General features: G+C 45.4%; 1 protein-coding gene across 1 annotated transcript in view; it reads left to right on the top strand.

Moving 5' to 3' along the window:
* LOC144155590 (protein FAN-like) overlaps positions 1-17,082 on the top strand; it is a 66,793-nt gene that overhangs the window by 18,865 nt on the left and 30,846 nt on the right. The window contains exons 13-19 of the mRNA XM_077687127.1: positions 711-793; positions 1,484-1,563; positions 5,635-5,725; positions 9,920-9,983; positions 13,346-13,454; positions 14,386-14,455; positions 14,548-14,679. Of these exons, the coding sequence (XP_077543253.1) occupies positions 711-793; positions 1,484-1,563; positions 5,635-5,725; positions 9,920-9,983; positions 13,346-13,454; positions 14,386-14,455; positions 14,548-14,679 (629 nt within the window). The remainder of the gene's footprint in view (positions 1-710; positions 794-1,483; positions 1,564-5,634; positions 5,726-9,919; positions 9,984-13,345; positions 13,455-14,385; positions 14,456-14,547; positions 14,680-17,082) is intronic.

The following is a 17,082-nucleotide window of genomic DNA, read 5'->3' on the forward strand; positions in this document are numbered from 1 at the left end:
ACGTGAAAGATACCCAGGTGGTACCCTCCACTATGGCGCGCCTCATTGCCTGTGTAGCGTTGGCGCGTTAAACCCCACAATCAATCAATCAAGGTATTAAATGAACACTAAAATGGCTTTGGGAAGGTCCAACTTTCGTTTGAAACCAACTTTCCGGTTGCCTTCAGTGTACCTTTAATAAGCAATGTGCTGTTTAGTTGTTAATGTCACCATCTGCTCAACTACTGATGGGTGTCATACAGTGCTCTAATCGGTGAGGCATAGTGACAGCAGTCTGCTGGTCTCTCATGCACTGAGTTTAGGTATATATTGTACCAATGTGATTTGCAAGTCCCGGGCAACCTGTGGGCGGTCCTGGGACTGGCCTGGGGCAGCAGGGCACTTTAAAGGCAGGGCAGGAGAACAGTTGAGAATACAAATACTGAACCATGTCCCAGGCAGTCTGTGGAAAGTCCAGGACTGGCAACGGAGGCTCTGCAGTGCGTCGTCTATGTCATTGCATCTTGCAGCATTCTTGACATTCAGCATTGCTGTTGTAAGCAGGTACGGGATAATTTATTCCATGTGTAAATGTGCCCTTACCATTGGTGCTACTGTTTTAAGGAATTTTTTTTATTGTAGTGCCATACTAGCGTGGCCAATTTGCCATGGTGCTTACATTGCGGGTCTGTTTCTGCACAATGTAACCCATTTCACATCCTCAATTGCAGTCTGGCTGATCGCAGTTTTAATGACCTCACACAGTATCCAGTGTTCCCGTGGGTCATTGGGGACTACAAGAGCAATACATTAGGTATGATGCCATTTACTTTTTTATCACCTTAATTAATACAGAATTGTTAAAAATATAAATGAACACTTTGTCTTAGTGGAAAGTTGTTAATAAAATATTAGTAAACACACACTTAAGGCAAACTAATAGATATCTGTTGACTTGTTTTGCACCCTAAGCTGTTCAGCAAGTGAAGCAATGATGAATTGCAAACACTTGATTCACCTTGGAATCAGTGACGTAGCTTGTGAATGGCACTTCTTAAAATTGTGCGCAAGCATGCACTGGAAATTAATAACCTGGAATACATTTCATGAGAGTATGCGTAATACCTGGCGTGACACAGAACGAACAACAATGTTTAAGCAGGAGTTCTTTACCCTTCGCACAGCTTTTGTTGCTTCAGACAGTTGCTTCAGAGGAGCTACGTATATAACGGGGTGTTATTTCTTGGCTAACCCTTAGTAGTGTTTTGCGCTCATTCCAGTATTGCTGTTTGCCAAGTTTGGATAAGGTGCACAATTATGCGAAAAACAATCCATCATCAGACCTTCATTCATTTTCTGTGTATAAACCCACGTGTCTGTGCAGGGATTGTGCACAGCCAGTAGTACCTTAACTATGAAAAAATAAAAGGTGCTAGGCGCAATGCTGTTATTGCATTTTCTGTACCTTAGGGTTCTGTTTTCTCTTTTCTTTTTTTTTTTTCAGACCTAAGCAGCCCTTCAAGCTACCGAGACCTGTCCCGGCCTTTGGGTGCCTTGTCTGAAGTGAGGCTCAGGAAATTGAAGGCAAGTACAATGACTGTATTATTCGTTGGTATTATGTGGAGTGATTATCTAGGAAAAGAGGTCAGAGGAGGCTGCGGGCAGTTGAGTAAAAGCTGCTAGGCTAGGCATACTAATTTTCAGAAAGGATAATAAGAAGGTGGCTGTTCGTGAGCTACGCCATCTATAGACAACACCTGACACCAAGTAAATATCCTTTTGCCTAAGAATGTTACTGTTCGATAATAACGTGCGGTGCATATTTGGACGGGGAACACGGACAGTGAAAAAGGCAAAACCATACGATGGTGCGCAAAACCATACGATGTTACTGTATTTGAACAAGGGCGTATGAAGGATTTCATTTTGAAGAGGGGGGGAAGAAAGGAGGAAAAAGTAAACGACAGCAAAAACAAGTAGAAGTCTCAACAAGGAAACAATTAACAATAAAAAACTTCGAGGTGTCATAAGCATATTCTGTTCTTTTCCCATTGTTTTGTTCAGTATTGTTTTTCTTCAGGGTAATTGCAAAATGGCTGATCGTCATGGTGACAGAATCCACATAAGCTCAGTGCATAGCTCGCAACAAAAAAATAATTGAGTGCTGCTGATTTGATGATAGGCAGAGTTAGTGGCCTTGTCCACTGACCCAGCTTACAAATTTGTGGAGGGGCTGCACTGCCCCGTCTCTCCCTGTGCATACCAGTGGTCTGAACCACTGGCTTTTCGTGCTCTGAAGGCAAAAAACAAAAATGGCCATGTGTCAAGGTTATGGTGCACACGAAAAATCCCTAGGTGGTCTAAATTAACCCACAGCATTCCACTTTAGCGTGCCTAATAGTCCAGATGTAGCTCCGGTGCATAAAACTCCTAATGTGCTCCAGTTTTTCACCAAGGTTGAGTTTCACTGTCAGTCTGAAATGATACTTTGCATCACAGCGGTACCTGCATGGTTAATTCACATTACGTATCACCTAAACTGTAAACCCTCCTTATAATGAAGTCATTGGTATAGGAAACTCACTTATTTCGTTAAAAGTGGGGATTACTTGATCTTCCTGCACTGTGGTTGGGACCGTGAAAAACTTCGAAAAACGTGAGAATTCGAATAAAGTGGTTTCGTTATGAAGAGGGTTTACTGTACTTGCTTGATGAGCAGAGTTGCATAGTAAATGCACCTTTTGCGTTGACCATGAAAGTTGCATTTACTCGTTCCGACCAGAAAAATGTAGCCATAAGCCATGTTTTATGGAACGCTGCTGTTTTGTTCAGTTAAAGACAGCTGCTGTGATATAGACAGCCTTACGTGGCTTTTGCCATGTACAAAGTCTGTTACATGATTACCTTCAATGCAGTGATGTGTTGCTTTGTAAGGGAACGCTGGGAATAAGCACTATTAGTGGCGGAACCTGCAGGTGTAGTACAAAGAGTCTCCATTCCTTGAGTGGATGTTGAGTAGGCCGTAATGCATAGTATGACTCCTGACATACTGCACTTCCTGGTTGTGCCATTTTTACACTGATGGGGTGTCTCGTGTATTAGCCAGAGACTCTATGGCATTGACGCAACTTTATTAAGGATGGACTGTTGTGAGGTTTGCATACAGTCATGAGACTGAGTTTCAGCATGTGCCAGGGAAAACACACAGTTGATCAAAGTGTAGGGGAAAAAATGTGGGAAGGGGCACACTTTGCATAACAGAGTGTACACCGAAGCAAATGTGTCAATTTTTTGAGAGAAAAAGGTGCGTTCCGTATGCAAGTTAGTACCTTACATGCCCTGTGTAAGGGTGCCCAGCGGTGCACCACCATACAGGAGGGCGATGCTAACACCTGACAGATGTAGTGTTTTTTTCTTTTTGTGGATAAATTAAGTGTGTACTGTTTGGAAATGTGGCGTCTTCTGGGCCTGGTGCTAACTTTCATTCCTGTGTGCAAATTAAAGTCACTGTGCCACCCTCGGCCAATTAGATGATCAGCCATTCGTGAACGAAATTTCGAAAAATGAAAAACGAAATTTCAGGGCACTCGTCTTGTCCGTCATCATCATAAAGGGCAACAGAAGCAATTTGTTTTCTCACGTCTGCAGGACTACATGGGCTAGTGCTTGTGGCTGGCTAGGGAGGCATCACTCATGAGCTGGCACTTTATCACTCACATTGGTCAACCCAACGCCGCCTGTATTAACATTGCCTGACGCGTCGCGTGCTTTTCAATGGGAAGGGTAGAGACGCTTAGTTCAGGCACTCATCCGCTATGTGGCGCGTGCCGGCGGACATCCCGCCTTACGTCACTGCTCGCGAGTCGCGAACGCTGCACCCACTTCTACGACGTGTGTCTGTCAGCTTGCCTGTTGGGCAACAAGGGCCGTTTCGGTTACATCTTAGCCGCGACGGGGCGCTAGTTCTGTGGCGCACTGGGGATATCGTTCAACGTGTCGCTCGCTTCATACTTGCTGCATTTTTCCAAAGATAAAGACGGAGGCGGACTGAAATAGTGTAAGAACATACTGATTGTCAAGTAGACATATAGCTAACAGAAAAAGGATATTTTCGGATGGGGCAGCCATTATTTTACTGATATTTTTCTTTCTGGAGTATTTAGATAACAAAAAATTGCGTGCACGTTTTTTGTTCAGGCGCACACTTCTACGATTACTTTCCAATAATATCACGTGCTTGTAAACTTCAGAAAATTATAGGAAACAAAAGGATAAGCAGCTGGGATCCCGCCACGTTGTCCTGGCACTTCTACAGTACGTCCTCAATTTTAGAAGTGCGTACCGATGCGGAGTGCGAACAGCGGGGTCAAAACAATACCTAAATGCGGAGGGGATAGAGGTGGGATGCCCCACTCAGAAAATTTCAGGGCCTGTGATCCGAGTAGATAAGCGCGCAAAGCCGGCATCAGCCTGCGGCAGCGCAAGGGATTTTGCTTCGTAACAAAGGAAGTTTTATCAGTGACAGACCAAGACAGACAGGCATGGTGAAAAACAAGAAGGCGTAGGAGCGCCGCCTCGGGAACGCTAACCAAACTTTCCACTATTTTGCATAGTTTCCGAGAAGCGGCGCTGGCTGGCGGACACGAAAGCACGCTGGAAGGCTACGGAGCGGGGAAGGGTAGGAGAGAGCAACAGGAGAGTGGCTGTTTGGCCATTTTTCACTCACGCGTTAGGCACTGTTTATACATTTATACAGGCGGCGTTGGTCAACCTCAAATTTAGTGCCATGTTTTCTTTTCACCCCTTTATTCTCTTACCCCTGTGTAAGGTAGACAACCCGGCTCAGATTTTTAACCTCCTTATATTTCCGTTTTGTGTTTCTCTCCACCTCTGTGCAGAATTTGTGAAAGAACTAGTTTATATTACAGAATTTTTGGGGGTGGGGCTTTTTTTTTTTATAGGACATGTTTTCTGTAAGGTTTCCATGTTTGCAATAATGAAATGTATGCTCGTGCATTAATGCTTGTGATCATTAAAGGGCACTAAAGTCAAGACGCGTGCTGTGTTGTTAGACTAACATGTCTATTTCGCAAATATATACCACAGTTGACGTCTAACATGTCTATTTCGCAAATATATACCACAGTTGACGTCAACTGTTCTTTGGCAAGCCCGAAAACGGCAAAAACATTATGAGACTTCCATGAACCTATCTCAGCATCTCGATTTGTGATCTTGGAAATTAAGAAAGATACAGTAGTAGTATAGCTGTAATCTGGGGGAATGCTTGCAGCAGAAAATATTTTGAGATGCTTTTGCAGATGTGTGCATAATGCACATGGTGGCTTTTGGTTGCTAGTTTTTATGATGGCTCCTAAAAAGTACTGCTGCCTTGGTATGAATTGTGGGTTAAAAAGTGGGAGGGAAACGAGAGAGCGAAATTTCTGCTTTGTCGGCCAACTTCTAAGCAAGTAAAGCACATCTTGACATGAAACAAAGAGCAATAAAGCTATTAAAGAGCATACTTTCTCTTTGGGCTAAACTTCGGTTGCACTAGTGGCCCTTTTTACGGTATTGTGTCGCATGCATTGCCAGAATTTCCAACCTTTTCTGATTCAAAGAGCACATTTATAATGGCAAAGGATTCTCTTGTAGGATCGCTATGCAGAGATGGGTGAGCCCAAGTTTCTTTATGGGTCCCACTACTCCACACCTGGCTTTGTACTTTACTACCTGGTGCGCAAAAGTAAGTCTACCTACTGCATGGCTTCTTTTGATTGTTTGCACAGTCTGTGAAATGCCATTGTCTACCCTGGATGCTAGCAAATTGCAAGAGAGGCCGATCCCAATTATCACTAATAATAGGTAATGCAGCAATATGGGTTAGAACAAATCACCATCCACCCGCTCATAGACAACAATCCAAAGAGCAGGGACAACAGGTTCGTGCTTTTCAGGCAAACACCTTCCCCCATCCCACTGAATGCCATGTATTGTATCCCACCCTACGTACCCACTATAATGCTTTTGAGGCACCTTGGGGCCCTCCTTTATATGGTAGGTGTTCTGCTAGCACATCCCACTACGCTCACCTAATTCCTTTCATTCTTACGAGCTTTAGGAGAAAGTACTCTCAATGATCAGTGCCTGCTGGTGTTGAGGGCTGTAGGAAAGTGAAAAGTCAAGCCAAATTGAACTGAAAACTCCTCCCCATCGGTTTTAGCAATGAACCTCCTCGCAAAATTGATTGATTGATTATCGGGTTTAACGCGCCGACGCAATGCAGGCGATGAGGCGCGCCGTAATGCAGGCGATGAGGCGCGCCGGATTAATTTCGACCACCTGGGGATCTTTAACGTGCGCCGAAATCTCGTACACACGGGCGTTTTTGCTTTTCGCCTCCATCAGAAAAGCGGCCGCCGCAGCCGGGAATCGAACCCGCGACCTCATGCTCAGCAGCGCAACGCCTTAGCCACTGAGCCACCGCGGCGGGTTCCTCGCAAAATCTGAAGAGCTGACTTTGAACCGCTGATTATTACGACAACTTGCGCTTCGAAAGATGAGTTTGCGCAACTCAGGTTCAGTGGCAACACACTCAAAGTGTTAAGTGGCTCATTGCGGGAAAAAGGTGGTGCACCACCTTTTTCACACAACTGCCATCCCCGATACGGGATACCTAAATTCCCATCAGCTGTGACGTGTTCCATAGCGCATGCCTCACAAATAAAACACAAAAAAATTCCCGCGCCTTCCCGCGAGGGGAACACGAGTAAATGCAGAGCATTGGGGCCTCAGTACTGATTGAAGGCAGTGTTGCTTCCATCGCTTCTTCCGTGATGCTGGAGTAGCAGACACGAGTAAACGTGGGCACGAGCGTCAACCAAGGAAGGAAGGAGCAACGCAGTGACTGAAACACGAGCGACCGCTAGCCGCTATATTTGCAGCGCGCGCAGTAGAGGGAGAGCAGTACGGGGGGGAGAGCGCGCATGCGCAAGCAGCGCGCGCCCTTCCACGCCCCACCGCGCTGCTATCACGCACCTGTTACGCCGAGACCGCGACAGAGCGAACGGGCTGACTACGATGCATGCGCGCGCCAGCTGCTGTTGAGAGAGAGGAGGGAAGGAGAGGCGCACCTGCTGTGGACGCGGAGCTGTTGACACCGTCCGACGCAGGAACAGGCGAGGCTAAGAAATGCTCTGCATTTAAAAAGGAGCACGCTTATTGGCTGTGAGCATTTCATAGCGCATGCTTCACGAATAAAACACAAAGAAACACGTGCTTCAGATCTACATTAAAACGAACAGGAAGGAGTGTGTGCTTAATGGCGGCATAGCTCGTGCTTTAGAAATAAGACACAAATGTCTACTGCTGGCTTACCTAGTGGCACAGCAGTCACCAGTGAACAAGGGCGCTCTGCGTGGCACACCAATGCGCTCCCTGCCAGCGCTGCGGCCGCTTCTGCTCCTGCACTCAATTGCACACTGATGCTTTCACATTCGCTGCATCAAAAGTGCTTAGGTGTCCTTGTAGTCGTTTTTTTATGCCCAGGTAGAATGAAAAATGGATATAATGAACTGATTCATGAGGTTTTTGTTACAAGCTGGCAACGCTGTACGAAAGAATGCATTCTATCTCCACTGCAGCTGTTTTTCTGATGTAGTAGAAAATGCATAGGCGCTTTTGTGTTGACATTACACCACGCAGTAAAGATTCTCAGGGAATCGTAATCAATCCTTACCCTTCCACTGCTTTGCATCTCATAGCCGAGATGCAGCATTGTCATGTTAGGTCCTAATTTTTGCTATTTGAAATAGGCCAGGTAGCACATTTTCACTAGCTGCAGTCAATCCAGTTACGTGCAGGGGCAGTCAAAGAAAATGAGCAAATATGATAGTTCAAAACACAGAAAGGAAAATCAAAGAGGGAATTTTTAGAAGGGATCGTAAACAGGATCATATGCTTTCTATTTTTCTCCTAGTCTCAAGTCCAAATGCCGACAACCCAACTCCACATTCGAAAACTCAAGTCCACATGCCGACAAGTAATTCAGTTAATCAAAAGAATTACAAGTAGAAACCGTGGTATGACAGAGGCGGACATAACGAGAATTGTCCAGGCCTTCATAATTACCCGAATCATTTACAGTACACCATACCTCCGTCTTTCATCTCGTGAAAATGACGAGATAAACATCATTATACGGAAATGCTATAAACAGGTGCTGGGCCTACCACAGTGGACCAATACAGACAGACTAGAAGAACTTGGTCTCCATAACACGATTGATGAACTAATCTCTGCCCATCTGACGTGCCAATACAGAAGGCTCGAAAAAACGGAGGCGGGGGCACACGTACTCCGACGCCTAGGCCTTCCCACGCATGTGCCTCCCGAGAGCCGATTAAACCACTCCTTACCGACAACTTGACGTTCCAGAATACACGTCGATCCCATCCCCAGAAACATGCATCCCATGCAACATCGTGACCGCAGGTGGAAAAGAGCGGCTACCATCGAAGCTCGCCTATCGTGCATCCCGCCACAAGCGGTTCTCTACACGGATGCTGCAGCCCTGCCCATCAGGGGCGCCAGCTACAATCAAAAGCCTCTGGTTGCAGTCGTAGTCGATGGGAATGGACACACCGTCTCTGCTATGACAATCCTTCCACCGGTCTCAGTCCTACAAGCCGAAGAAGGGGCAATTGCCTTGGCCATTGCCCGGGCACCAACAATGTCTCCCAACATCTACGTAGTCTCTGACTCAGCAGTGGCACGCAGAAACTTAATCTCCGGGGTCGTCTCAAAGACAGCCCAGGAGATTCTGCTCGCCTCGTCATCAAGGCACCGCCACACAAGTACAACATTCCGCCTACTTTGGATCCCGGCACATTCAGGCAACAGGGGCAATGAGCGAGCTCACGCCGCGGCCAACGCTCTAACCCACCTCGCCCACAAGCGTCGAGCCCATCAAATTCGCCTCCCCCGCCCGGTTCCGGAAACACCAATTTCAAGCAAGACGAGGCTGTGGACTCCATACCCAATAGCCTGACGTCTTTCGCCGAAATCATTGAGCATTTTTAGTCCAGGCGGCGACGGCTGCCACATCCCCATCCCAACCTCACCAAGCCACAAGAGACGATGCTAAGGCGACTGCAGACAAATACTCTCATGTGTCCAGTCAGACTCTACCAGTTTTACCCAACGAAGTTCACCAACCCTCAGTGCAAGTTCTGTGGAGGCAACGGAACCGTGGAGCACATGGTGTGGCTTTGCAGACACACCCCGGGCCTCCCCCCCACCCCTCTTCCGGTTCCTCAAATCGGCACTCCTCCTCCCTTGCTTTCGGGACAGGCACCCCAACAAGCCAGCAGTAACAGCAGCATCCCTTTTCCATCCCATCATGCTCCTAGGCCTTGGAGGCTTATCCTGGACAGCCCCTCCCTCGAGGACCAGCTGCTACTGATCGGCAGAGCAGAGGCCGTGTCCATGACACTCGGATTCCCCTGAGCCGGAGTCCGGGCCTCCTTTCTTCAACCCCCTCCCCTTCTAAAGGCCAATAAATTGCGTTCCACCACCACCACCTAGTCTTTAGTGTGTGCTCACGACAAACTGTATAAACAGAACTGCACGTCATGAAAATAGCACGTCTTCACTTTTTAGGCCTACTCGTGATATTGTGTACCGTGTAGAGCTGTAGTGTACATGACGCTAAGAACTTAAAACCCCTCATCACTCTGTTAAATCTTGATTTCAAGCTTGGGTTGTCCATGTGCAAAGACATTAGTGTAGCTCAGCCAGTAGTGCATATTTGATGTCCTGCGCTTAGTGATGAACCATAATTTTGAAGAAAAAGTAATTAGGTGTGCTTGCTGTGAACAGTAACTATACTTCAAGGTTTTCCAAATCTAACAGGTTTTTTTTCTTTTCTATCTGGTTTCAGTGCCGCAGTACATGCTGTGCCTGCAGAATGGCCGCTTTGACCACCCGGACAGGATGTTTAATAGGTGCGCATTGTGAATTTTTTCACCCCCCTCTGTTATTCCATTGTTTTTTGTAATACCGTTAACATTGTTGGGATATTTCTCAGGTTTTGCTTTGTTTCTGTAGAACCATTTTCACGTGGTAGGGTGGTTATTTGACTTCCTGACTGAGGAGAGCGGACGGAGTGGAGTGGGGGTGGATGGGACTGGTGGTATGGGAAGGAAAGGGTAAATTTTTTCTTCCAACAAAGGAGGATAGGGGGTTGGGGGAGGGACTCGAGAAGCGTGGAGGGGGCAGTTCATCAGCACAAATCTGTTGCACAACGAAAAGGGTGCTGACATCCGCAGCAATTGGAGATGGCTTCTGCAAAAGGGGAAGAAGTGGGATGGTTACCTTTATGTGCATGCTATTTTCGCTGTTCGCTTGTGCCCCTTGGGTGCTCAGTAGAAAAGAGAATATCTATCGGACTAATTTGGTTTTAACTCTTCACTCAAAAATTGGTTCAAATTGGTTCTTAAGGGGGGACGCGGGGAACGCGGCTTTCATTTTCGCAAAAATGACCAAAACAGTTTTTTTGAAACCCACATATTCGGCTTCTATATTTTCTATTCTGCACATTTGCATAGTTTTTGAAAACCGTCGCAAAGTGGCATAAAAAATATTTTTGCCAGCTGTGGTGACAAAATACAGCGCAAAAGCGCAAAAACGCAAAAAACTGCAATTTTAGGAGCGCTGTATCTCCGCAATGGTGCCACTGGGCGCGGCCATTTTGGCATCGTTAGATTGGCTGTGCGATCCTCTTTCTGGTTAAGGTCGTCTCCTTAAGATTTGTTCATTCACAAACGCACGGACGGCAGGAAAAGAACGACGCACAAACGAAGCCAGAAATAGATTCTGAGGCGCAATTGGCCCTCCAATCGGCGTGCGCTGGAACAGCCCTCCTGATTGGGCATCACTGCGGAAACGCAAGATGGCGGCCGCCTGAACTGCTTAGTGCGCGTTTCTGAGTTCATTTTTGCTGCTTCGCTCAGCCAAGTTTCTGTTCAGTCATTTTATCTGCGGTAGTATTCAACACGGACATTATCCCGATGGGAATGCCTGAGATCACGAGCCAAATTACGGGAAGCTGTGTGGCTCGAAAGGCAGAGGTCATCGAACGCTTCGTGGTGGGTGCACGTGACTTTACCCCAGAGGATGAACTGCGGTGTGCGTGCTTGTGGTAGCGGTTCACAAAGTGAACTTTTCGTCTGGTTTGTGGTATTTACACACTTAGTTATTGCTATGTTTGGCAGTAGGCTCGCTAGCCTTGGGTAAGAAACGGCCGACACGTCAAAAGCTATGGCGTGCATCGCCTGACTGCACGGTTGCAATTTACGATTGTACGCCAGTAGTTATAATTAATGCTTGTGATGTTAGATTTAATCTTAAAAGTGACCTGATGAGCCATGTCAGGGATAATCAAAGTATGATATGTTGCGGAAAATGTGTGCCGTGATGCGCACGAGCCATATTGCCTTTCTTGCGCAACGTTTCCTGTGCACTTCTAGTAATCATGGGAACAGGTCTGAGTCAGGAAGAAAAACCTGTTCACGGTGTTAAAAATGTACCTTATTGTCATAGCATTGAACAAATTGAATTTTTCAGGAATTTAATACCAATGCATACATCTTTAGTTTAGTTCATATGGCTGTACTTGTGAGAAATATTGGATGCCCTGGATGTCAAGAGTACTAAAAACAATGTGCATGCATTGAAGTTGGAGTTATGCAGAATGTTATACCAAGCTTCAAAGTAGCTCATTTGTATTCTTGGGGTATGTAAATTTTTGGCAAGGAACCTCTGCACGTACGAGTACAAAGTTGCTGCTCCAGGCGAGGTTATGAAACATAAAAGAAGCCAAAGGTCAATTTTCAAATTTAAGTAACAAGAAGAGTGCTTCACTTGTTGCTATGGTGACAACACTACATGGGGAAGTAAGCTGTCCAGTGCTATACAGGCAACCAGCTAACCTACTTTGCATTGAAAGCCATCTCCCCCCCATTTGGTCTGTAAACTGGGCTATGTACTCTTCACAGAGGAGCTGAAAATGATGTTTTGTGGAAAGAAAAAGGCTGGAAAAGGCACTCCAATTTCAAGGCAAGGCTTTCCAGAAGCCCCATGTTCAAAAGGACACGAAAGGCTATAACCTTACCGACTTTTGATGAGTGAAATCTATGTTGCAACTTCGGAAGCCGTTTTCTCAAAACAGTTTTTTTTGCCACCTGCATCGCTTGTTCCAGTGATTTCTTTGTGACCGCTAGGTCTGTTTTGATTGTTTTTTGCATTACAGTTCTTGATGTACAGTTCAGGCTATGACACTTTTGGTTTTCCAGATTTACTTTTTGTCAATTTTTTATTCACGTAGTCATTCACAGTTTACATGCCTGTTGTACATTCACCTCGAAAAAACTGAGTACTAAAAACAATTGTGTTGTAAATAAAAAAAAAATCATGACCTTGTCCATTCATTTGGGAAGTAAAGCACTTCAAACAAGTTTTCTATCACGTTTTATAAGCCGCTGAAGCTCGGTACGTGGTGAACAGAAAGACAAGTTTATAAATAAAAAAGTTTTTAAAATATTACTTTGAAATTTTTATGGTGTTATCACAGAAGCATTTCCAGTTGCTGCGCCAATTCTCATCGAAATCCTCAAAGAAATAAGTTGATTTCAAAAGCCACGTCCCCCCTTAATTAACTCAAAGGGTGAAAAATTAGTTGTGTGTGTGACCAGTCGCAATGGAGAGAACAGCCCGTCTGGAATTGGTGTATTTAAAAGAAGTGCTTTCATGCCGACGAGAAAACGATCAATTTTCAGTGCTTGCCCATGCAACTATAAGCAGAAGTGGACGAAAACTGTGCAACACCCCCTCCTCCTCCACCCACTCCCTCATCCATTCCACCCTATTTTTTTTTTAAAAAGCATTCTTCGTCAGAATGGGGGGAGGGTTGCATATATGAACATGCCATTTTTCACGCTGCGCATACCAGGCTTGGAAGTGTGAAATTATAAACGGAAGTGTGTTTTGAGGAAACACTTGACACAGTACAGCAACCATGCGACTTTGGTAGGGCATGTGCTACTGATTTAAGCATGTTAATTTCGGATACTGTATAAGGGTTCCAGATGGTTCAGCCGTGTTCGAGGATGGGTCGGATGAGCAATTTACATGTTAGCAATTTTGTTTCAAGTGGAACTCCGTGCGATGTATGATTTAGGTAGGCTAATTTTTTTAGTGCTTTGTTGCATGTGTATTCGATGTGCTTTTGTTTTTTTTAGTATTGTTCTCTTAGGCAGTTTATGTTGCGAGGGGGGCAATATAAACTGATCTTCACTGCTTTTTTTAGCATTAGTGACACATGGAGAAATGTTACCACGGATGCAGCAGACTTCAAAGAACTTATTCCAGAGTTTTATGACCCTGCTGGAAATGGTGACTTCTTAGTAAACTTTCTGGTAAGTACATCAGTAGGCATAGTTCATTGTAGCCATCTGTAGTCTCATGCTTTTATTTTATGAGAATCTTCTATTTAAAAGCAAGTGACTTAATTGAATTGAAGAGTTCAGAATGGTGACTAAAAGGATAAAAAAAGGTTCCTTAAATATTTCTGATCAATGGTACTTTCTTATATAGGTCCGTGTAAATGCATTGAGGTTGCATATAGATATTATGACAAGCGGCCTCTTTTTTTGAGGCAAATGAACATTTTGCGTTTTCTTTAACTTGAAACACCAGTATAGGTTTTCCCATCTTCAAACTATTTTGGGGTCAATGTGGTCACGTTCAAGACTAGGTCAGTCACTGGTCTCCCAGTAATGAACGACTGCTTCTGTGCTGCATGAAGCAGCTATAACAGGGTCGCTAAATAAATAATCTACCCATCATCAAATAATAACTACTAATAATTACTTTTCTACCGCAAGCTACGCACTAACCTTGCGTGTCTTCAATGTTGGCCCTCACCATAACAATAAATCATTTTGCAATTGCCCTAAAGAAAAACGAAAATTTAAAAAGTACATCCTCGTCTACCCAGTCTTTTTTTTTTTTAATGTAATTTTTGTTCAAGCTTCTAGTTTTTCTTTTTTCGATTGAATGCAATTCACTTTATTTGCCACAAAAATATGGAAATTGTGGCGGCAATCCCAGGCTAAAAGCTGTCTTTACTCCTTTCATGTTCTCCTCTCGTGGAGCAAGTTGTGTGTTATGATTGTTGTTGTAGTTTAGGAAATTAGCATTGTTCTTAGTTGCTCTGCACTGCATGCTAGCTGGTGTTCGGTAATATCCAACATGTTTGCTGCTCACAGGTACATGCATTCTAAAGTAGCAAGTAGTGGCAGTTACAATGCTACATCCCGAGTGATTCTTTTTTCTCCTTTGTGTTAGAACTTGGACTTTGGAAAGCGGCAGACAGGCTGTGCTGTTGGCGATGTGGAGCTGCCACCGTGGGCCCAAGGTGTGCCACTTTATATTGGCGGATGTTTTTTTTTTCTATAGCTTCTGTTGGCTTTGCCTTGTCGTATTCCTGACTGCTACCATCTGTTGCAGACCCTGCCCACTTCATCCGCACCTGCAGGGAAGCCCTTGAGTCGCCCTTTGTCTCTGAGAACCTTCACAGCTGGATTGACCTCATCTTTGGCTACAAGCAGACCGGAGAGGAGGCAGTGCTCGCCGACAATGGTACCACTCGTTGCCGGATCCTCGCGAGCTGCAGTGCAGGATTGTTAGCATACTGTTGCCATGAGATGTGTGCCACCGAGGGCTCTTTAAAGCTTAGCTTGGGCTAGATATGTATTCGTGTATTGCGGTATAAGAGCGTTGATTGATTGATTGTAGGGTTTAACGCACCGACGCAACGCAGGCGATGAGGCGCGCCGTAGTGGAGGGCTCCAGATTAATTTTGACCCCCTGGGGATCTTTAACGTGCGCCGAAATCTCGTGCACACGGGCGTTTTTGCTTTTCGCCTCCATCAGAAAAGCGGCCGCCGCGGCCGGGAATCGAACCCGCGTCCTTGTGCTCAGCAGCACAATGCCTTAGCCACTGAGCCACTGCGGCGGGCGGTATAAGACCGTAGAAAAGGCGAAAGGCATGGAAGCCAGTATCGCTGCCCCACACATTTTTCCGCACTATTGTTTTTGGTATCACAAATTGTGAATGGCAAGGCCAGATACTGGACCTTGTTCATGGAATTTTCTAAAAAGAACTATAGCTTAGGACCATGTTTATGTAAAATAAATGTATCTGGCAGATTTAGTCAAACTCACTTTCAACCAAGCACTAGCAAATATCACCAGACAGTCAGGATCACTACCTTCCGCAGCAGGCTTTGTTTCAGTTTCAGCCTTGCCTTGCCTCGCAAGTGTTGTCAAAATATTTATGAAGGTTGACGCTAGTACTGCTACTGCCTGCTTACAGTCAGCATACATCTATATGACACAGTGAAAAAAGTGACATTAGCAGAAGCCGTGAAACTAGCTGCCTACCATATTTACGCGATTGTAAGTCGACTCAAATGTAGGTCGACCTTCCCAAAATTGCGTCTCTCAAAAAAAAAAAAAAAGAAAGAAAAAGAGAGCGCTGCACAGAAAATCGTATCACAAAGAGAAGCTCTTCCGTCAACTACCAATACCCCCATACGGCGGCTCTTCCATCAATGATTGATGTTTCCACAAGAGCCGTGCGCTCGTGGTGCACGCAGTAGATGTTAAAGGAGTACTGACACGAAATTTTTATGTTACGTTTTTTTCGCTGCTATGCGTGCCTACCAGCCCACTAATCATAGAATGACAGATTAGACGGTCGAGCGCAGCGTAAACATTCATTTACGGCGTCGTTTATTCGTGCCAGTTTCGGTTTCGACAAAAAAACGCCGAGCGGCCGCCATGACAGCATGTATGACATGGCGTCACCATTCTTGCCGTATCGCTGCCTCTCTGGAAGCGCGCGCGCCCAGACCGGCCGAGGTTTTCGCCGTCCCCACAGGCCCGGGCAGCATGACGTCAGTCCCAAAACCATGACGTGTACACACGCCCGAGCAGCGCGCGCCAACCACAGCCAGCGCGTCGGCTTCGTCACGGGAGCCCCGACGTCGGCAATTTGGGGCACGTAGCAGATGATGTCACGTCGACCCGCTCTGGGCTTTCTCGTGCGGGCGAAGATTAAAATGGATTTTAAATATGTTTCGCTGAACGGTTGCTGCTGAAACTTGCTGGGAGATATCTCCTGATAAAAAGGAAGCGTTTTACATAGTTATCTCAGCTTTGAAATTTCGTGTCAGTACTCCTTTAAAAAAGAAAAGCCTTTGTATAAGCACAAGGAATAACCATTAACCACGTGCTGTGGGTTGAGCGGGAAACTCTATTTGCTATTATGAGAAACATTTGCTGCGAGATGACAACCATCGAAGCAGCCGGCAGCAGCCACTACCTTGCGATACCAAAACAAACAACATGGCGGCTGACAGAAGCGGCCGCGCGCTATTTTCTTTTATTCGTGAATACGTTACTCGCATTCAAAAAGCGTATTTTTTGTCTCTAATAAACAAAATGAGTATTAGTGAATCCCTTGATTCAATGCACCATGCTAATGCAGCCACAATCATATCACATTGTTTAGTACTCTTCCAAATGCGATGGTGGGAGGTTAGCCACTCTGAGTATGGTGGACAAAGGGCACAGATCGAGAACGCCAACTTTCAAAGTCAGCATCACCTTTATTGACGTCAGAATGTATTCAAAGGTAAATTAATACGCTACGGTTCATCCATAACCATGGAGACGAGGGTGCAAAGCTGTCCCCACGTCATAAAAACCCCTATTTCTCATTTCTCTTGCTGTTACTAGCAGTACACGGTTCGATTTCAATTCTAAGTCGACCCTCCAACATTGGATTGTCAAAATTAAAAAAAAAGCGTCGACCTACAATCATGCAAATACGGTACTTAGTTTTCACACTTTCTGGGCCTTATAATAGCTATGTGGCAGCAGCTTGCATCATGGTCAGCGTGTTGGTGGTGCTGGGTCTTTTCCATTTGCGATGTTCTGTTTTATGTCGCAAAAAAATGAAAGGAAAATACAAGTGAG

This window comes from Haemaphysalis longicornis, unplaced genomic scaffold (assembly GCF_048455015.1).
Source record: "Haemaphysalis longicornis isolate Haplotype H1 unplaced genomic scaffold, Haemaphysalis longicornis Haplotype H1 scaffold_1, whole genome shotgun sequence".
Taxonomy (NCBI): Eukaryota; Metazoa; Arthropoda; class Arachnida; order Ixodida; family Ixodidae; genus Haemaphysalis; species Haemaphysalis longicornis.